Source organism: Struthio camelus, chromosome 1, assembly GCF_040807025.1.
Source record: "Struthio camelus isolate bStrCam1 chromosome 1, bStrCam1.hap1, whole genome shotgun sequence".
NCBI lineage: Eukaryota > Metazoa > Chordata > Aves > Struthioniformes > Struthionidae > Struthio > Struthio camelus.
The window spans coordinates 61724252-61742246 of NC_090942.1; the positions used below are offsets into that span (position 1 = coordinate 61724252).

The 17995-nt window shown below is 39.4% G+C and overlaps 1 protein-coding gene across 3 annotated transcripts in view; it reads right to left on the reverse strand.

The window, feature by feature from the left end:
• The window catches only part of POLR3B (RNA polymerase III subunit B), an 87423-nt gene that overhangs the window by 13919 nt on the left and 55509 nt on the right, over positions 1-17995 (reverse strand). For all 3 annotated transcript variants that reach the window (XM_068943992.1, XM_068943983.1, XM_009680017.2), the window contains 5 exons: positions 17235-17393; positions 15609-15726; positions 13812-13954; positions 2641-2744; positions 1322-1488 (listed from right to left, as the gene is read on the reverse strand). In XM_068943992.1, coding sequence (XP_068800093.1) covers positions 1322-1488; positions 2641-2744; positions 13812-13954; positions 15609-15726; positions 17235-17393 — 691 coding nt within the window. The remainder of the gene's footprint in view (positions 1-1321; positions 1489-2640; positions 2745-13811; positions 13955-15608; positions 15727-17234; positions 17394-17995) is intronic.

Here is a 17995-nt window from a genome sequence, read left to right on the forward strand (position 1 = left end):
CTCAGTCATTTCCCAGCTACCACCTTCAGCACTAAGAAATACTACATTTAATACAGCCAAACTCAGCACTGCCCTTGGATTTATTTTTAAAAATATATGTCCAATGTAAAAACAAATAGGAGACTACAGAATTGCATGTTCCATTCAGTCATTACTGACATGAGCTAGGGCTATTCTAAAAGCTGTGCAGCTATGCAAATAATAAAATATAACTAGACTTTTAGAATTTGCAAACTTTCACACATATTTACCTTCACAAATGAATCAAACATATGAAATTTTATTGCAAGAATACTTTTCTGCCTACCGCTATCCTGAAGCAAAGTGTCTAGGCAGGGTATGCCAAAGTTTAAGTTTGGGGCAGGGGAAAAAGGGGATTTTAGCAAGATGATTTTATTCTCCCAAGGAGAGGAGATTAGTCAAATTTGTTAAAAATTACCATAGCATATCAACAGAAAGTATTTCAAACACAAGGAGAGTTCATACAAAATTTATGGAATATGGAGTGGGTAGAGAAAATAAAATCATATCTATTAAAGATAAACAACATATGGAACAAATTAGTAGGAAAAGCAATTAAAATAAAAAGTATGAAAGAAGTACAAGAGAGACCTAAGCTTGTTCATAGAGAAAAAGGGGACTGGGAGGATAATAAAAATAGCAGGAATGTAGGATTAAGATACATTTTGGAAGGGCAGGCATGTGGAGCCATATGGCCTTTTCCTGTTCCTAAACTATCTTACGTTCTTTGAACTCCATGTCTCAGAAGCCAGTCTGATCAACACAGCAGGAAGTTTGCAGATTAAGAGTATTATGCCAGACTGAATCATTGTGTAATCAGTGGAAGGCGGAAAAAAAAAAAAAAAAAAAAAGGCGCACACAAAATATTCCCAAGGAACAGACACCTGCCTCCAAATTCGTATTTTACAGTCCTCTTAATAGTCAGTAAGAAAAAGCTAATCTGATTGGCAGTGTATATAAAAATTACTTCCAACAGAAACTTGACATTATTTACAATCTCTCAAAAAGAAAACCTCGATTTTATTTTTTTTTTCCATGAAGCAGAAGTTGTGAGATTTTGATATGTATTATGAGGGCAATTCACATATTGCAGTCATGCAAAAAATACCAATAATTCTTAAAATGTGGAAAAGGAGAGAGAGAAGTGCCCCTTTTTTAGCCCCTTCACTCCATCTCACAGAGCGGCTTGTCAGTAAGAGAAAGTTCCTGAGCTCTGAGGCATAAGAAGATTTTTCAGATGTGTCTCAACAGGATTTTCGCACTCCCCTGAAACATTTAAAATGATGCAGTAGATTCTTACCCAGTGATACCAGATGTTACGTAGTCCTTCCCTAGGTAGTTATAACCATGGCGAATAAGATCTTCGCACACATCCTTAACTTTACTGCCTCCAAAAGCTGTTCCGTAGTGAAATCTGCCATCTAGGACCCCAGCCTTTCCAGCCAAGAGTTCAATTAACTTTCCTACCTGCGCAAAGACAAACGGAGTTAACAGGGAGCGCTACCTTCCCCAATATGCACCTCTCCCTTGTCAAACAGCTCCTGGACTTGAAAAACGTACCATCCTCCATATGGCTGCAGCACCTATTCCAGTGGGGAAAAACTTGCTCGTTCCTCGCCCTCTTGCCGAGGCCCCTGCTCTAGCCCTGCCCAGGACATGGCCCCCGAAGCCTGCCTAGCAGCCCAGGGGCAGGATGCGCTGTTACCTGCTGGCCTGGCCAAAGAGATGCAGCTGAACACAGAGTGCACGCGCACCTGGCAGGGTGGGAAGGCATCAGCCTGCTCGGCACACCTCTGGATCAGTTACAGCACAAGTTAGCAACGCAAAGCGCCTGGGCGATGGCAGCCTGGGCTACCGCACGCAGTGGGAGGAGCGGAGAAAACCCAAGGAGAACAGGGAGCGCTCTTGTGTGAAGGAGCGAAAACCAGACACATGGCAGGGTCTGGAAACCTCTTCAAGGTCCAGAGTTAGGCAACCCCATCCTGGACAGTGAGCAGGATCCGGTGTGGCCTTCTGCTCTCCAAAGATTGACATGCTAGACAGCACAAGGGGGAACAAAAAGGGAAAAGCTAACGAAGAAAAAAAGATCAGAGACTATATGAAAAAAACAGAAGTTCCACATAAAGGCCAAGCTGTGATGTATTTAGTGCGACTCTGCAGTACAGGTACAAACACTTGCATTAATTCCAGGCAATAGTATGTAACGTTAAGAAGTTATGCAGCTCTAGAACTGCATTAAAACTCCTTTCCACCCTGCACCTCATGCAATTTGCCCCAATCTGCTTAATAGTACAGCAACATGGTCAATACAGAACAAGGAGGGAGAGAAAGAAACTTTCACGTGGAAAGAATACAACTGAAGTACTAGTTTAACGCAGAACGACACGAATGTGATGAACAAACAGCCCACATCCCTATTCCTTTTATAGTAGGATGTTTTGAATCATACAAAACAGATTGCTGAATACTCCTAAGAGAGCAAAAGCACGTGGCATGATGACTGGAGAATATTTTCAGAGCAACTGTGCATTTCAAACTTCTTTTAATTTCTTCTGGCTAATCCCCTCCACTTGCTCTACGGAGGGACACTGCCCCTTTAATCATAACGTAACCACTGACCGTCATACGCGATGGGAAGCCATGAGGGTTCATTATGATATCTGGACAGATTCCTGTATCACAAAATGGCATGTCCTCCTGAGGAACAATCAGTCCACACACCCCTGCAGAAGAGAAAACATTTCAATTCACAAACAGCAAACCACCAGCAGGGCTGACGCTTATCACCAGATTTTCTGTAGTGTTTTCTTCCTCCTCTCTCTCTCATGGATCACTTTTTACCCAGATTCATGACCATGACCAGCACTCACAACCTGCAGCCTAGAAGACAGAACTGGCAAAATTAGCATAGCCTTACATAATGCTCCCAGTGATTTGTGAGTTAGCAAATTAGGGAAGGAAGCTTTAGGTAGTTTTCAGAGGCAACCAGAAACTCGTGACCAGCCAGTCTGGAACACCTCAGAGGAGACCTAGTTTTTAGAGCTGGTGCTATGATTGCCTGAAAGAAAAATAAATTAAAAAAAAAAAAAAAATCAAGCCTCTTACAACATCTCTTCGGGCACCTAAAATTATTATTGATTTGATATCTGTTTATCATATGCATCTTTGCTAAATACTGTAAATAAAAACAAATTAATGAAGTCAGGACTTTGGCAGGGGCTGAGGGGAGATGAATGGGGGGAAAAATATATATAAAAAAATGTTTTTTTTAAGGCAGCATTCATTTATCGAGCGAAGACTGCCCTTCACGAACTACAAAGTACAATCTGCTCCCCAGACTGCTTACTGTAGTTTGTGTTCAAGGACTGACAAAATAGATCTTTAAAAGTCTCAGAAACTTTTTTCAGTCTTACTAGATTATTGGATTTAAAACAAACAAAAAGACAAACGCCAGAACTATTTAGGAAAGATTAAACAGAGCCCCAGACCCATTTAAAATCGTTTATCACACATCACAGAATTTTCTTTCCCAACCTTTACAACTGTTTCTACAGTGAATTCTGCAGATGAAAATACTGCAGCTACAAATGACAGAGAGATCTAACATTCAAATTCAGGTGCTAAAATGCAGCTGCTTAAGCCCATACTCCTTTGAAGCAAAGCTACTGTTTCAGTTGGACAATTTCTTCCAGAAGCCCTTAGAGCTGAGAAAGCCTGCAAGCTATTTGAGATCAGCCTGCTGCAACTGCCAGAGCACGCTTTGGGAACAGTCCTGGAGCAGAGGGGCCTCCTGCAAGACTGAGGGTGCTGGTTACATCCCTAAAAAGGCATCCCCCGACCAGCCAGTTCACAGGGGGATATCGGCGTCTGCTCAGGAGGGAGCGCCTCTTCCACTGTCCAAGCAAGACAGGGATAGGTGTATGGGACAGTAGTTAACAGAATGAGAATGGTAAGTATGGGGGAAGGGAGGAGAAAAAAAGGACTGGGGTGTCCAGGGGCTTCTGGTATTTAGTTTTTAAACCTATTACAAACTGAACTTTCATTTTTCTATTACGATAAATCAGTAACATCTTCCTCCCCTTCTCTGCCAAGCAGTAATCATTTGCTGAAAAAAAAAAAAAAAAAAGAAAATCTCTCTTGTGCACAGCGTTTTTATCCTAAAAAAAACATATACACAAAAATGTATTTATGTGTGTTTATATATATTATGGCCTGCATATTTTTCCTCAGTCGCACTTACTTCTAAGAAAGCATTAGGTTGCATCTGGACTTCAGGGCACCTGTAAGCCAAAAATTAAATCTTAGCTAACTTAAAATTACTTTAGGCTCTGAAAACCTTTTATATGCCAAGACGGTTCCCATAGCAGACAGCCACTGTGTTGTTTGTTTTGTGTGAAAGTGAATGATAAAAGATCCATGAAATCGACACAGAAAGGCAGAACAGCAGAAAGAACTGAGGGCTCTCCATCATAGCGGCTTCTACCCTCCGCTGACTTGTATAACAATGGGACCTACACACCCAACTGCAGATCTAACACAGCTGTGCATTTCATTAGATGAAGAGCACTAGTGACACAAGTAAATAATTAACTTATTCTGGTCCGCTGACTGTGGTTATGAGACCAGTCATAGCTGACAGATTTTAATACAAGTTAACACAAAGAGAGCATAATGAGCTTAGAAGTTAAAAACAAAATATTTAGATAGAATCCAGCAATGTGAAGCTCACTAGGCCATTTTTAAAGTTTCTATTTTAGCAAAAAAAAAAAAAAAAAAAAGCTATAAAAGCTCAGTTCTAAGCTTCTGCATTTTACGAAGTCGTTGAGTTTATACAATAGACCTATAGCTTGTACATATATTTAGAGAGCAGGACAGAGAGCAGTTTCTTCCTACCATGTTTTAAGTTCATTCTTTCTCATAAAACAGACGCCTCTCCTGTAAACAACGCTACTTCTAAAAGCGAGCAACTGCAATTCGTTTCAAACGTTAAACTTGATTTCGTTTTGCAGTCGCTTTTCTTCAGAAGCTCTGCAAAGGCTAGCTATTGCTTACAGCTCTGCACTGTAAGCTCCAGAATTTGCTACTCTTTTTGCATCCCCAATTGTCGAGCTCCGGCTTGCATGCAGCAGGAGCAGTAAAAGGCAAGTCTACCAGCACTTTATTGCCAAGCAGCTGCCACTGAGGACCGTATGAAAAAGCGATCAAGTGAATTAATCCATTATAAGTGGAATTATCACTTGAAACTGGCTAATGAAATAGTAAAGGGAAAAAGAAGAGGCTGGATTTAAGACAATCTCAATTTCCAAATCTTGCCTTGTCCAAGTATGATCTGCATTTCATGACTGAGCTGCCCAACTATTCTCCGTAAAATATTCGTTAACAGGACCCACTTAACTTAGTGGGACACTCAGCGGGTGTCTTGAGTCTGTAGCTCTTACTGTAAGTTTTTACTGATTTCCTAATCTCTGCTAATTTAGATATCACATGAAAACTGTTCTCCAGAACATATTTTAGTCAAATAGGACATACAAAATAATGTTATTTGGTCACACTGACCCCCACCTTCCCCTTCAAACATTTTCATATGCTCAGCCTGATATTTAGCAATAGAGTTTCAGACTAAATGCTGTACTACTACGGGCCAGAATTTACCCTCACCTACACACTCTGGAGTTGTCATCTAGTACAATAATCAAACAGTAACAATGAGAAGAGGCTGCAAATATTTTTCTGGACAAAACCAAAAAAATGCAAAATGTGTTTTTTTTTTTTTTTTAATGTGTGGACTAACAAGAGGGATGCAAGATAGCATGCAGTAGCTTGCTAAATCTCATTTCTTTACAATTAACAACCAAATCCAATTCTAGAAAAAACTTTGTCTATGAATTTCATAACGTTATCTTAGAGGGAAATTAATTACAATGGTAGCAAATAGTTTTAAGATTTCTCTCTCAAAAAAAAGTGAATTAATGAGCATGGCAGTTTACTGCAAGGATAACAGCTTAAATGAGAACAAATTTAGATGGATTTCTACGGTAGTTTTACTTGCAAGTATAAAACAGTCATAAGCAGTGTTTTTCAACAGTATTGTATACCAGCCACTTAATGACAGCCCTCTGCCTATGCCTGATGGCCCCTATCCTCACACACAGCTCAGTCTGCACGGGATTTCCACAGCCAGGACCCAGTATACATGCAGTATTTAAGGACAGAGTATGAAGATCCCTTAAACCTTTTACTTTTGTCCTTCAAGAGTTGCTTTTTCTAATCAGGAGAAATTCAGGTCTCTAGAAATTATATCTTTCGTACAGTTGCTTTTACAGTTTGCTGTCAACCTGCACATATACAGACTTGTAAAACAGCAGTTCAGCAGTGGGGGAGCAGGGGGGTGCAGGGAGGGGGCAGGGAGGAAACACAACAGTATGGGAAAGTTTTTCACCAGCTATGATAAGACACCTTCTCTATACATGAGAACACCTTCTCCATACATACATGCCAAATGAAAAAAATAATCAAATAAGCCAAAACAACCTAATATAGAAAACTAATTACTACCAGCAGGAGGGACATTAGAGAGCAAAGGAGACTAAATGAATAGCTGCAGCAGTAACACCAGTTTCTATCAGCAAGATGAAAAGAAGTGCATTACTAAATGTACTTGTTTATTTATTCTAATGATAGAGTGGTAAAAGAGCTAAAAATAACTTAAAAGCTGTCTATTTTAGATTTACCAGACTTGACAGAATTTGTAAATACTCCTATGAGAAACTAGACTACATCACAAAATCCACAGGAGTTGCAGCTGTAACATAGCACCATATATTGTGGACAAGTTACAAACAGATCTGTAAAAATTAATAAGGTTAAACAAAAACGTACATCTGCTTAAAAGCCCTCTAATTACATACTGTACTGGCTAACTAAGTATAAAACAACTCCAGAAGAAAAAAGTGCTGTATCACATAAGCTTTGTTCAATGTTGAATCATTCACTGATCTATCATATCACTTGCTACATCCCATTTGACATAAAAGGTAAAGAACAGAATTAAAATTAACAGATAAATAATGCATAAGTAAACTTGATTAGTTTTCTTATTAAAAACATCACTCTAAATGAGAGGAGGTGCTAGAAGACAATACAGTTTGTACACTGCTTTCCCATGAGCTGCTGAATGGTCTGATGTGATAAATTTGCATAGTCTGAAGCACACAAAGAGCTGATTAATTGAAACCCTTACAATGCTTCTGGAAGCAGCTATTGTAAAACAATAACCATAGGAACTTTACAAAATACACATGGCTGAATGAGTCAAGAGCTTAATAAAATGTGTGTTCAGGACACACTATTTGGAAACAGAATTAGAGATTTTTGTTCTGTGCCATAAAATGCTAAATCACCCTAATTTCAGAGGTTCAGTTGAGGATTTACTGAAAAGGTCAGAAGGTTACCTGTTTGCTGCTTGAGATAAAAAATGCTGTAATTTTCTTCCTAAGAGAGCAAGCTAACAAGGGTTTTGTTAAAATCAAACAGAAAAACCCGTATCAGAAGTTCTAATGGAATTCTGACATCTCATTTTCTCATCTTCAACCTCTGAAGATAAAAATAAGGTAAAAATTCCTACCTTTCCTGATGTCTAATGAATTTTAGTCACCTCACATTCCTGCAGTCATGTAACAGCAAAAAGTCTTTTTAATACTACTTCAAGCATTTAATTCCTATCGGGCCCCTGATGTTTCATTAGAGATAACGTACTAAGTCTGACTTGTAACATGGGGGGAAAAAAGATACAAGCAGCTATTTAAAATTAATATCTTACTTTATGTGCTCTGCTTATACATACTGTACAAGTGCTCGCTTAAAGGATAAAGATAAGTTGTTCTCAACTATAGATTTAGACAAGCAATAGGCAGATGCTCCAAACCAGTAAAAATTCAAAAAAGCAAGCAAGCCCAGACTTCGGCAGATAAAATGGTATTGCAATAAAGTTTAGGTAGTTGACAATGCTGTGAATAGATTTTGTTTTGACACTAAAGAACGTGGTTCATTTAGGAAAACAAAGACCATCTTTCATGAATTTAAACTCGCTTCCTTGTCTTTAGAGTTGTTTAAGTGCAGATACTTCAGAAAGGTTTAATCCTTTATCTTAGATCTTCAGCTATTAAAAAGCTTCTGTTTGCCAGTTCAAACAATCTCTTGCTTAAATACAGTTTTTCCACTCCTCAGGAATACTGTTCAGTATTGCTGCTTAGTTCTGTGATCTACAGGACCTTTGTTGGAGGTGTTAATCCTTTTTCACATGAGAGACTGAGAAATGTTCTTTCAGAGAAGTGATATATTGCTTTTTTTCACATCAAAGGAGCCCAACTTTTTCCTCATTGTGACTTGTAGCAAAGCAAGAGGAAATCTGGAAATATAATAATTTAGTTTGTATGGAACTCAGATGAAGCTTCTTTAGCTTAACAATCCTTCAGTCTTCTGTGCTTTGAAAAGTAAAATTGCTTGAAGAACGCAAGATTAAAAAATAAAATAATAAACTAAGGTTTCTTTATCTTTCTGGAAAATATATGATGCAATATAGTTAAAACAAAGTTCTAAAGCTTAAGGTTAAGTCTTGGCTAGTAGTTGTGTATTTGTTTCCTAGACACTAGGAGCTTAAAGGCTTTACAGACTAAAGGGACAGTCCCGGTCCCAAAGAACTTACTGCAACACCCAGTTTGAAGATGAATATTGAGATAGAGCAAATTATTAGCTGGTGAGCTTTAGAACACAACCCGATGGTCTCGCAATTGTTTTTCTCTCCTCTCCATATCCTTCTTTGTTGACAGAACTCAAAGGGAAGGCTAGAGTCTACAGGCAGTTCGGAAGAAGTGTACTTAAAAGATGGACTTGCATGAAAAGAGGGTGTGGTGGACAGCCAGGAAGGGGTGACCCCTGCCAAGAGAGTGTTGACATGGGAGAGGACACAAAGAAGGTAGCAAATACAGATGCAGTAGCATAGATCTAAATTATTACAGAGACCTACAAAATCTACGTGCATATTTAACGAAAGGCTCTTCTTCAACAAAAGGCTAAAGCTGGTTTGTGAGATCTAATTTGTTGCATCCCAGACACTTTCCAATTCTGTTACTCTGCTTCCTTCTGCCCCAGTGACAACGTATAGCTTTGGAATACAAATCAATTTGGAATACAAGAAAAGGCCCATGAAAAAAAAAAACCTGAGAAATGTGGTTCATGTGACCTTATTTTCTCCACGTTTATTTTAAAACTACCATTACAATTCCATGAAATCAAATCTCACTTTCATGCACTCATTTTAGAAAATGAAAATACTTCACAGAAAAGACTGACAATAAAGAAATGTATATGCTTTCTCTCCTTCTCACTGTATCGAGATACTTGTTAGCTTAAGCCTATCATAGGTTTAAATGGCTCTATGATGGGCTTAAAACTAACATTCAGAGATTAAACTTCAAGTGGGAAACCAGCTGCATTCAGAAGACGATAGGCAAACAAATTCAGGGCTAATTAAAAATTCTCTCAAAGGAAACTGTTAAATTGTCAGTACTAGGATTTTTGCAGGACAATTGCCTATATTCTTCTGTTCTGATTGATCCTTCCCTGATTTGAGGTCAGAGAATGATGATACTAGCTACACTTTTACACAGCTAGCAAGGGAGCTTTCCCTCTCCTTTTCATGCCTTTTGCCCAGTTCTGTCACTGCCTGCAATTCAACACTGATGTCAAGACCCAGTTCCTCACTGTATACTGAAGTTGCAAAACAGTCAACTCCAGTGTTCCTGTCAGTTTTTTCTCCTTAGTATCCAAAACACACATCATCTCTCCCAACCACACTTCTCCTTTTTTCTATTCGTTGTAACACCTTTTTCATAAGGTAGTACAAGCCAGCGTACTGAAAGGTCTACTACCGGTAGGGGTATGTATCCTAGTAGGATGTAGTAATTTAGGATATGCTTGCTCCCCATATCAAAAGAGACTATTACAGACTGATGTGCTGGACAGCTAACAAGCGCATGCCTCCAAAATCTGTAACACAGCTGTTACAATGCTTCCTTCCACTCTGAGCTCCAAAGCTGGAAGGGACATTTGGTAATCTGAATAATTTATGTTGCTGGCTTCTTACTTATTATCGGCCCAAAGCATAGATTTACTGGGAATCAGTCAGTCTCATCTGATGCGATGCCACACATAATATGAAAGTCCTCTAAGTTCCCTATAGCATGTAGGGTTGTTTGTCACTACCATGGGATTTCCATGGGTATTCGACTTCAGAAAAAATATTTTGAGCGCTCTGTGGCTTTCCAGATATTCAAGAAAATGTCAGCATATTCCAGTACAGCATTTGGCCCTGAATATCAGGGCTTGACAAGTAGCAAGAATGAGTACTACTGAGATGTATGTCCTTCAAGACCTCTGAAGAGATCTGCATCTAGACTGGGAGATGCCTTACTTTGCATCTAGCACTTAACAAAAGGCACTCTGCACCCTAAAGCCATACTGTGTTCTTGCAGCCTGTCCTACATCCTTCTGCTTCCCTGCATCATTCTTCTCCCTCTTCTCCTCTACAGTTCTAGCTTTGTGGAATACCCTTTTTCTTGATTTTTGGAGAGGTATGAAGATCAGCTCCATTTAAATTCCATTCAAGTAACTATTTCTAAAGGTGCACAACAGTAGCTCAGGCTAGGAAAAACTCTTACCTGCTTTTAATTTTTCAAGCAAGATGCCAACAGCATTCATCATGATTAACCTAGTGACTTCATTACTATAACGCATAGGCTGTTTTTCAGTCCAGCAAGAAAATTCTTCACACACAATACCGATCATATGGTAATATAGTATCTTGCAGCTAAAGTGCCGCATGCCACCCATAGGAGCGAGGACCAATTAGATGAAGCTCAAAAAAAAAGAAGAAATGGACTTTGCTATAAAGTTGCCACAGGCTTAAGAAACGTGCATGTTGGCGTTGTGTCTCAGATCTAAAAATTATTTTAAAGGAGACTGCACAGGAAATTTCCCTGAAGAAGCATCTATGCAACCATCCCAACTGCTCAACTCTTTCTGTTTGCCTCTGAAGCTAACGACCTTCCCCCTCACTTACTGAAACTATGCTATATAGCATTAGTCCAAGAAGTAGACTTCAGGGGAAAAAGAAAACCTTCTCTACTTTTCTTGAACTTTCCAATAGGTATTGGTTTTCCAATAACGGTGATGGACACCATGGCAGATAATAAGAAATTCCAGAAGATTTTAAGTCAAAAAATTGAGTGACAGATTTGCTCTAGATAGATGTTCTGATCACCAAACCTGGAGATTACAGACACGTGGATTACTGTGGCTAGCTCTCTGCATCTTCTAAGAGGGATGCAGTCTTCCTTTTCAGTCACCTGGCCACCTCGTTGCCACTGATGCTTAAGTACTTCCACAGCCCCAGCAAGTCAAAAAAGGCCTCAAGCTCTGCGCACACACGCAAGTAAAGTAGTAAACTGTGGCATGGAACGTTATAAAAACGACTTCTCACTTGCGCCTTGGGTCCATTGGTAAGCAGTGCTCTTCCTCCCCCCTCCAATCACACAGGCACAGAAAACACTGGAGATGATACTGTTTAAGCTTCATTTAAGAGAGATCTAAAGCTGGTTCCTGCCATGTACTTAGCCTGCAGAAGACAAGGTTCAAGGGGGACCTTATCAACACTTAAAAATATCTGAAGAGGGGACGTAAAGAAGGCAGGGCCAGATTCTTCTCAGCAGTGCCCAGTGACAGGATGAGAGGCAATGGGCACATACAGAAGCACAGGAAATTCCACGTGAACACAAGGAAACGCTTCTTCACTGTGAGGGTGACTGAGCACTAGAACAGGGTGTCCAGAGAGGCTGTCGAATCTCCGTCCTTGGAAAAATATTCAACACTTGACTGGACGTGGTCCTGGGCAACCTGCTGTAGCTGACCCTGCTTGAGCAGGGGGTTGGACCAGATGATCTCCAGAGGTCCCTTCCTACCCCAATTGTTCTGTGATCCTGTGTACCGGTGACATTTTTTGCAGTTTCATCTTATTGCACTGGCTCAGATCTTCATATGGATGTTGTGCAAGCACCAGCTCTCTGCTGTTTGACTCTAGGGCAGAGTTCCCCAGTTCCATTCCAAGACTACAGGACAGCACAGCAAGTTCAAAGCCACCTGAGGCTGCGACTAAAAAAGGACTAGTGGTAAATCAAGGATATAAAATGCTGAAGGGGACAGAAGCAGGGAGCTCTTTAACAAAGAGCACCCTCTCTCTCGTGAGTCTGCTGACAAAGAGAAGAGAATACTGCTCAAGAAAGGCCAGTTTGTTTGGGAGACAACGGCCCTCTACTCATACCGTAAGTGGAGCTATTACTGCAACATTCATTGACTACAACTAATTGTGAGAATGAACATTTCAAATCTAAACAGTGTCCTCCCTTACCTCCTCAGCATTTATGACTCCCTCTGTCCCTTCAACACAGACTTAGCAGATACCTGTGTTACCACAATTAAGAGGCTAGTGCTTTACACTGAATATGCTCTGGCTCCAGCTCTGCAGAAGTCAAAGTAAGGAAGTAAGGGTTTCTTGTGCCAGCAGTTAAGATAATACCACATTTGCCCAGTAATAGGAAAGGAGCATCTGTGCTGCAATGGAAAGGATTTGGTATTATCAACCTCTTTCCCTACCATCCCATGAGACATGAGACTGCACAATGTTCTCAAACCAAAAGAAGAACTAAAAACATAACAAGATTACAACATTCAGGCATTAGGTTCGGTGTAGCACATGCAGTAAAGCAAAAGATCATGCTGAAAGTACTACAATTATAGATTTTTCAAGTATATAGGTAGATGAAAACATTAATTTCGGTCAAAACTAGTTTCACAGAGTGACCAAGAGGATCAAAACTTTTAAAAAAGTCATTTATAGTCAGACTGTTTTCAATCACTTCTTTTGTAACACCATCTAGCCCTCTAAGATTCAGAGAGGGTGTTCTGAGTCATGATCTGTTGCCATTAAGGTCAAAGGGAGTCCATTACTGTCTTCAAAAGACATGGAAAAATGCTCCTGATTTTCATCTTACTGACTGCTCCATTAATATCCAAAACTAGAGAGCTATATGCCACTGAGCAGCTTCCCAGCAGATACCCATTTTCAATCCTCAGTTTCAGGATCCAGTGCCCCAGATCATGTCCAAATCATATTCTTTAAAAACAAACAAACAAAACAAAACTCTTCCTGATCTCTGCTAGGGCACTTCTAGTTGCAATCTTGTCTTATTTCCCCTTTTACTTCACGGCTCTGGGTTATTTATCCTCAGTCTTCTACTTCAGAGCAGTATGTCTGTACAGATGAATTACAGACATCCCATTCCAGCTCTGGTCTTTTCTGTCCATTCAAAATTGGCCCTCTGACTCTTTCCTCCAATATCCTTCTTGCTAACCACGACAAACCTAATACCTAAAAACAAATGCTAACCTGAAAAAAACCCCAAAACAAAACCTCAAAAGCCTGTTCTTGGTTATAATAGGTAATTGCCATATTTTTCAGATTTATAAGTCAACTCGAAGTTGTGTTTGCCTATTCCTCCCTCATCTCCAGAAACATCCTTGCTGAATCAGGTAAACTTAACCAAACAGAAATATGGTCTTCCACCACTGCATTCATAAAAGATCTGAACCAATGAACGGAAACATGCATGATGATATTGTATATGTATACTAGGCATACCCGACATGCATTCATCTTGATTAAATACATAGCTTACCCTTCTGCCCATGACGACTGCTAAACTTATCTCCAATTTCTGGACGTCTAGTTTGCCTCAGCAACATTTTGATCAAAAAAGCATCCTCTGCATTTGATGAAATCATAACTTTTTCGATATAAGAATCGGTCGCACCTTTGTAGCTAGTAAAAGGAGAAAAAGCACAACTTTTAATTTTATGACACAAACACAAGTTTCAAACAAGTATCTCTGTGTCTGTAAGTTTCTGGCTAAAATGTAGTCTTCATGGGACATCTAATCTTTGCTCCATTAGCCTCCCAAATGTATGTATATAATAAAGAGTTTAAGAGACTAGAATATTTCTGGAAAAGAAAAGGATTAAGAGATACAGTAAAAACAAAGGGAGAATTAAGATGAAGCAGAACAGAACAAAGTATGTTTTGTCACGTGGTTTCTTCTTGACAAAAAAAAATTCCTAGTATATTGCGAATTTCTGGATCTTCTATTAAATAAGCAAACAAAAGCCAAGTAGCGGGTTACAGCTGAAGAAGGGAGCTTAAGGAATATCCTATGAGAATTTAAAAACAAAATTAAGATTTAATATCTTGACTGAAACTATGCATCAGGTGCAGGTGTGGAAATGAACCACAGCCAGAACACAATATGGGGTACAGAAAGATAAGAACTCTGGAGTATTCTTAAGGTTTGAAACCTGAGTACACGTAGCAAGAGATGCAGAGATTCAAGAAAAATAGTAGGCATGACAGAGCAGGAGGGAAAGGGAAATTACTTTGGTATCAGCTTTTTTTCATACACAGCAGAATGACAGTGTATCAGATTCCAGTACTTGATTTAGGAGATTATTTTTTTCTGATGCTGCAGTAGCTAAGATGGCCCAACTACAAACACAGACTCAGAGCCCAGGATCCTTGCCCTGACCTGGCAAGGCAACTTTTTTCCTTTCTTGATAATTACACTCTTGCTTCACTTCTTAACTAACATTTCATAGGCATCTAAACAGAGCTTTCTATTGGTTACGAATCACAGAGAAGTGCTGACCTGGGCGCCAATTGCGTGCCTTGCTCTTTGGTGATTTACCAAACTGCCAAGGCTATTCCTAACAAAACAGTGAAACCCTTCGCGTGTATTTATTTTTATTAATGTTAATGCAAAGCATTCACCTCCCACCTCTGAAGCCTTCTCTTGTTCTTTTTGGACACAAAGGGAAAAATCCTTATTGACTGTCCTTTCCTAATCACCGGTGCCTTGGGAAAGGATGTCTGCTCAGAGTGGCCAGAATGAGCTGATCGTCAGTCTCTGAGATAGGAAGACCTCCATCTCCTGCTCTCCTGTTCAGCAAAGAGAGGGCTGAGCATTAATCAGCCTTGGCCATCTTCTGTGGGAGCTGGTATGGAAGAGATGCTCCCTGCCGCACTTTGAGCGCACATGTTTTCTACACCCTCTTACTCATCCCTTGTTTCTCCACCTCTTCACACGTGATTCCTCTCCCTTCTACCACTGTCTTCACTCTTTCCTCAGTTTCTCCTGGGAAACACCTCACTGATTCCTCTCTATACATCTCTAGGAGGGTTCCTCTCTGTCTTGCAACTCCAGCCTCTCAGGTGTCAGGACTCAAATTATTAGGAATTAAGTGGCTATGCATTTCTGAAAATCACTAAGGTTCCAAAAAAGACCCTGTGAGAAATCCAGACCTAGAGGACCAGGTCTAATTTGCAGAAGGAAGTTTATTTCTTTGACTTTTCAGGATTGAACATTTTCTCAGTTATCTTTCCTCTAGGTTACCTTCCTCAAGTATAAAGCTATGATGCAACATACGTTACTGGCACATCTTTGTATTGTGGCTGCTGAGGAACATTACTTCCTTCCAGAGGTGTCTGGGTCACAGTTGGCATAGATTTGTTCACAAGCACTTGCTTATTTTCTACTTTTTCACCTACAAAGAAGAGGGGGGAAAAGCACCATGAAAATGTATATGGCTACCTATGTTAGAAATATATCTTAGACGTTAAAAAAAAAAAAAAAAAGATAAGAAGATAAGAAAAGAAGATAAACTAGGAGCGCTACGTCCAGGAAGCAGGCCATGTTACTTTATGAATATTACATGGTATGGGAACCACTGAACTAGAATAAACTAAAAAAAAAAAAAAAAAAAAAAAAACCAAACCTGTTTGCACGTTGGGGGCACTGAAAAGAAAACTGCTCAACACACTGCAGAACTAAAGAATACAAAAAAGCATCTGAAGTCATCTGCCATAAGTAAGGGGAAAATTAACAATCAAGACTAAAACTGACAAGTCTTGGAAACTCACATCTAAAATCTGGGACAACACATAATTTCCACAATGAGTTGTGCAGGACTTCTAGTCTCTCCTTCCCTGCTTGCAATTTCCTATTGCTTCTGGTCTCATACATCAGCTATTTCTCCCCTCCATTCCCTTATTCTTCCCTTCACACAGAAGAAGGGATCAGTAGCATGCCCAGCAATAATAACGCGCATCACGTACATTAAGTACCTGCCTCCCCACGCACACACAGTTACACTGAACCTCGACCTATGTCTTTTTTCCGCCCACATTAAATTATTTCAGAAAGGGTTTACTTACCCACTGAGAAGAACAGTACCCATCTGGAGCCTGCCTCAGGCCTATCTGTCCCAATATTTCAGAAGTTTATTGCCTTTTTTATTAATTTAGAAAGCTGAACTCCACTGTGACGTGTTAAAGAGCAAAACTGATCCAATTTTGTAATAACTGAACTACTATAATGGGATTAAGTTTAATGCCTTTTACAATACCTCTGCCACTAGATCTCAGCACATCTATTAAGTTGTTTCCTAACTGAAGGATCCCGGTATGGGAGGATTCTTCCTCATATTTATTTGCATGGGCAAGTTACACACCTATCCTTGTAACTAAATGTAGTTGTATTTTTTTTTTCTTATTCTCTCAAAACATATTTCTAAAGTGCTAAAAATACAAGGTTTTCTTTCCTCATATATCAGCATTAACTGACTAGATGCCAGAAGGTGTGGATATATGAAATCAAAATAGTAAGGAATCTAACCTTAAAAGAAAGAACATGATATATGACAGACTAAGCCATAAAGATCCACAGTATTAAAAGTTTGCAAATTTGGGGATGTAAGACGAATAAAAATTCTAAGGTTTTAATAGAGTCACATTGTTGAGCACTCACAATATAACCACTTCTACTGAAACATGAAGGTCCCCTTCGTCACGCACAATAGAAAACAGTGACAGGTACCATGGCGTTTTCAGAAACTAGTTTGGGTTTTTTTTTAAATCATCTGTTATAGTTTCGTCCCCTTCAAAATAAAAAACACACCAAGTATAAAACAAGGCTCACAAGAAGTATTAACAGAATGTTAATTTCCATCACAGATTATGTACGTGCCATGAACAAACATGCAGTCTGACATACCTGGAGAGCAGATACCATCAGCATCTAAAATCTCATGGCGCCAGATTGGCTTCCGTGTAGCTGCATCCAACATCGGTCCCATTACTTTATCAAACGTCTGATTAGTGTAACGCTTCAGTGTACACTTGGCATTTTTATAGACAAGACACCTCCCAAATCCTAAAATTTAACGCAAGCTCATCTGTCTAGAAGTCCAAAAATTCTTTGTAACACATTCTCAAAATAAAACAAAAATGTTGAACTATCTGCTTAGCTACAGAATATAAAATATATTTTTAATAGTTAGATTATTCATCGTCTTAAATAAGTACAATATTGCATAAAGAGATCTAGCAGCTCACAATATAAAATCAGATCACGCATGCTCTTTTTTTTTTTTTTTTTTTTTTTTAAGACGTGAGACTTAATTCTGAAGTTCTGCAAATCCCCTTCCTCTACACCTTTGCGCACACGTGCACACAGTGTTTTTCTTACCTGTGGTGGCTCACAGAAGACGTACCATAGGAGGAGGAGCGATTTTAACAGGATCAGAATGGCATCTCTTCCTTTCTGGGGTTTTAAGAAACCTGAACTTTTACTAATGCCACAAGCTGGCTTACCAGAAAAGTGCCCATTGAGTGCATCATGTAATCATGACATTATCACTTTTTTTTCCAGTTGAAAGAAGTCTGGATTATTGTTAAAAAATAGTTTTGTTTTGCTTTTCAGATGAAAAAAAGTAGCATCTCTGGAAATTTTTCTCCGTACAGCAATAAGACTTA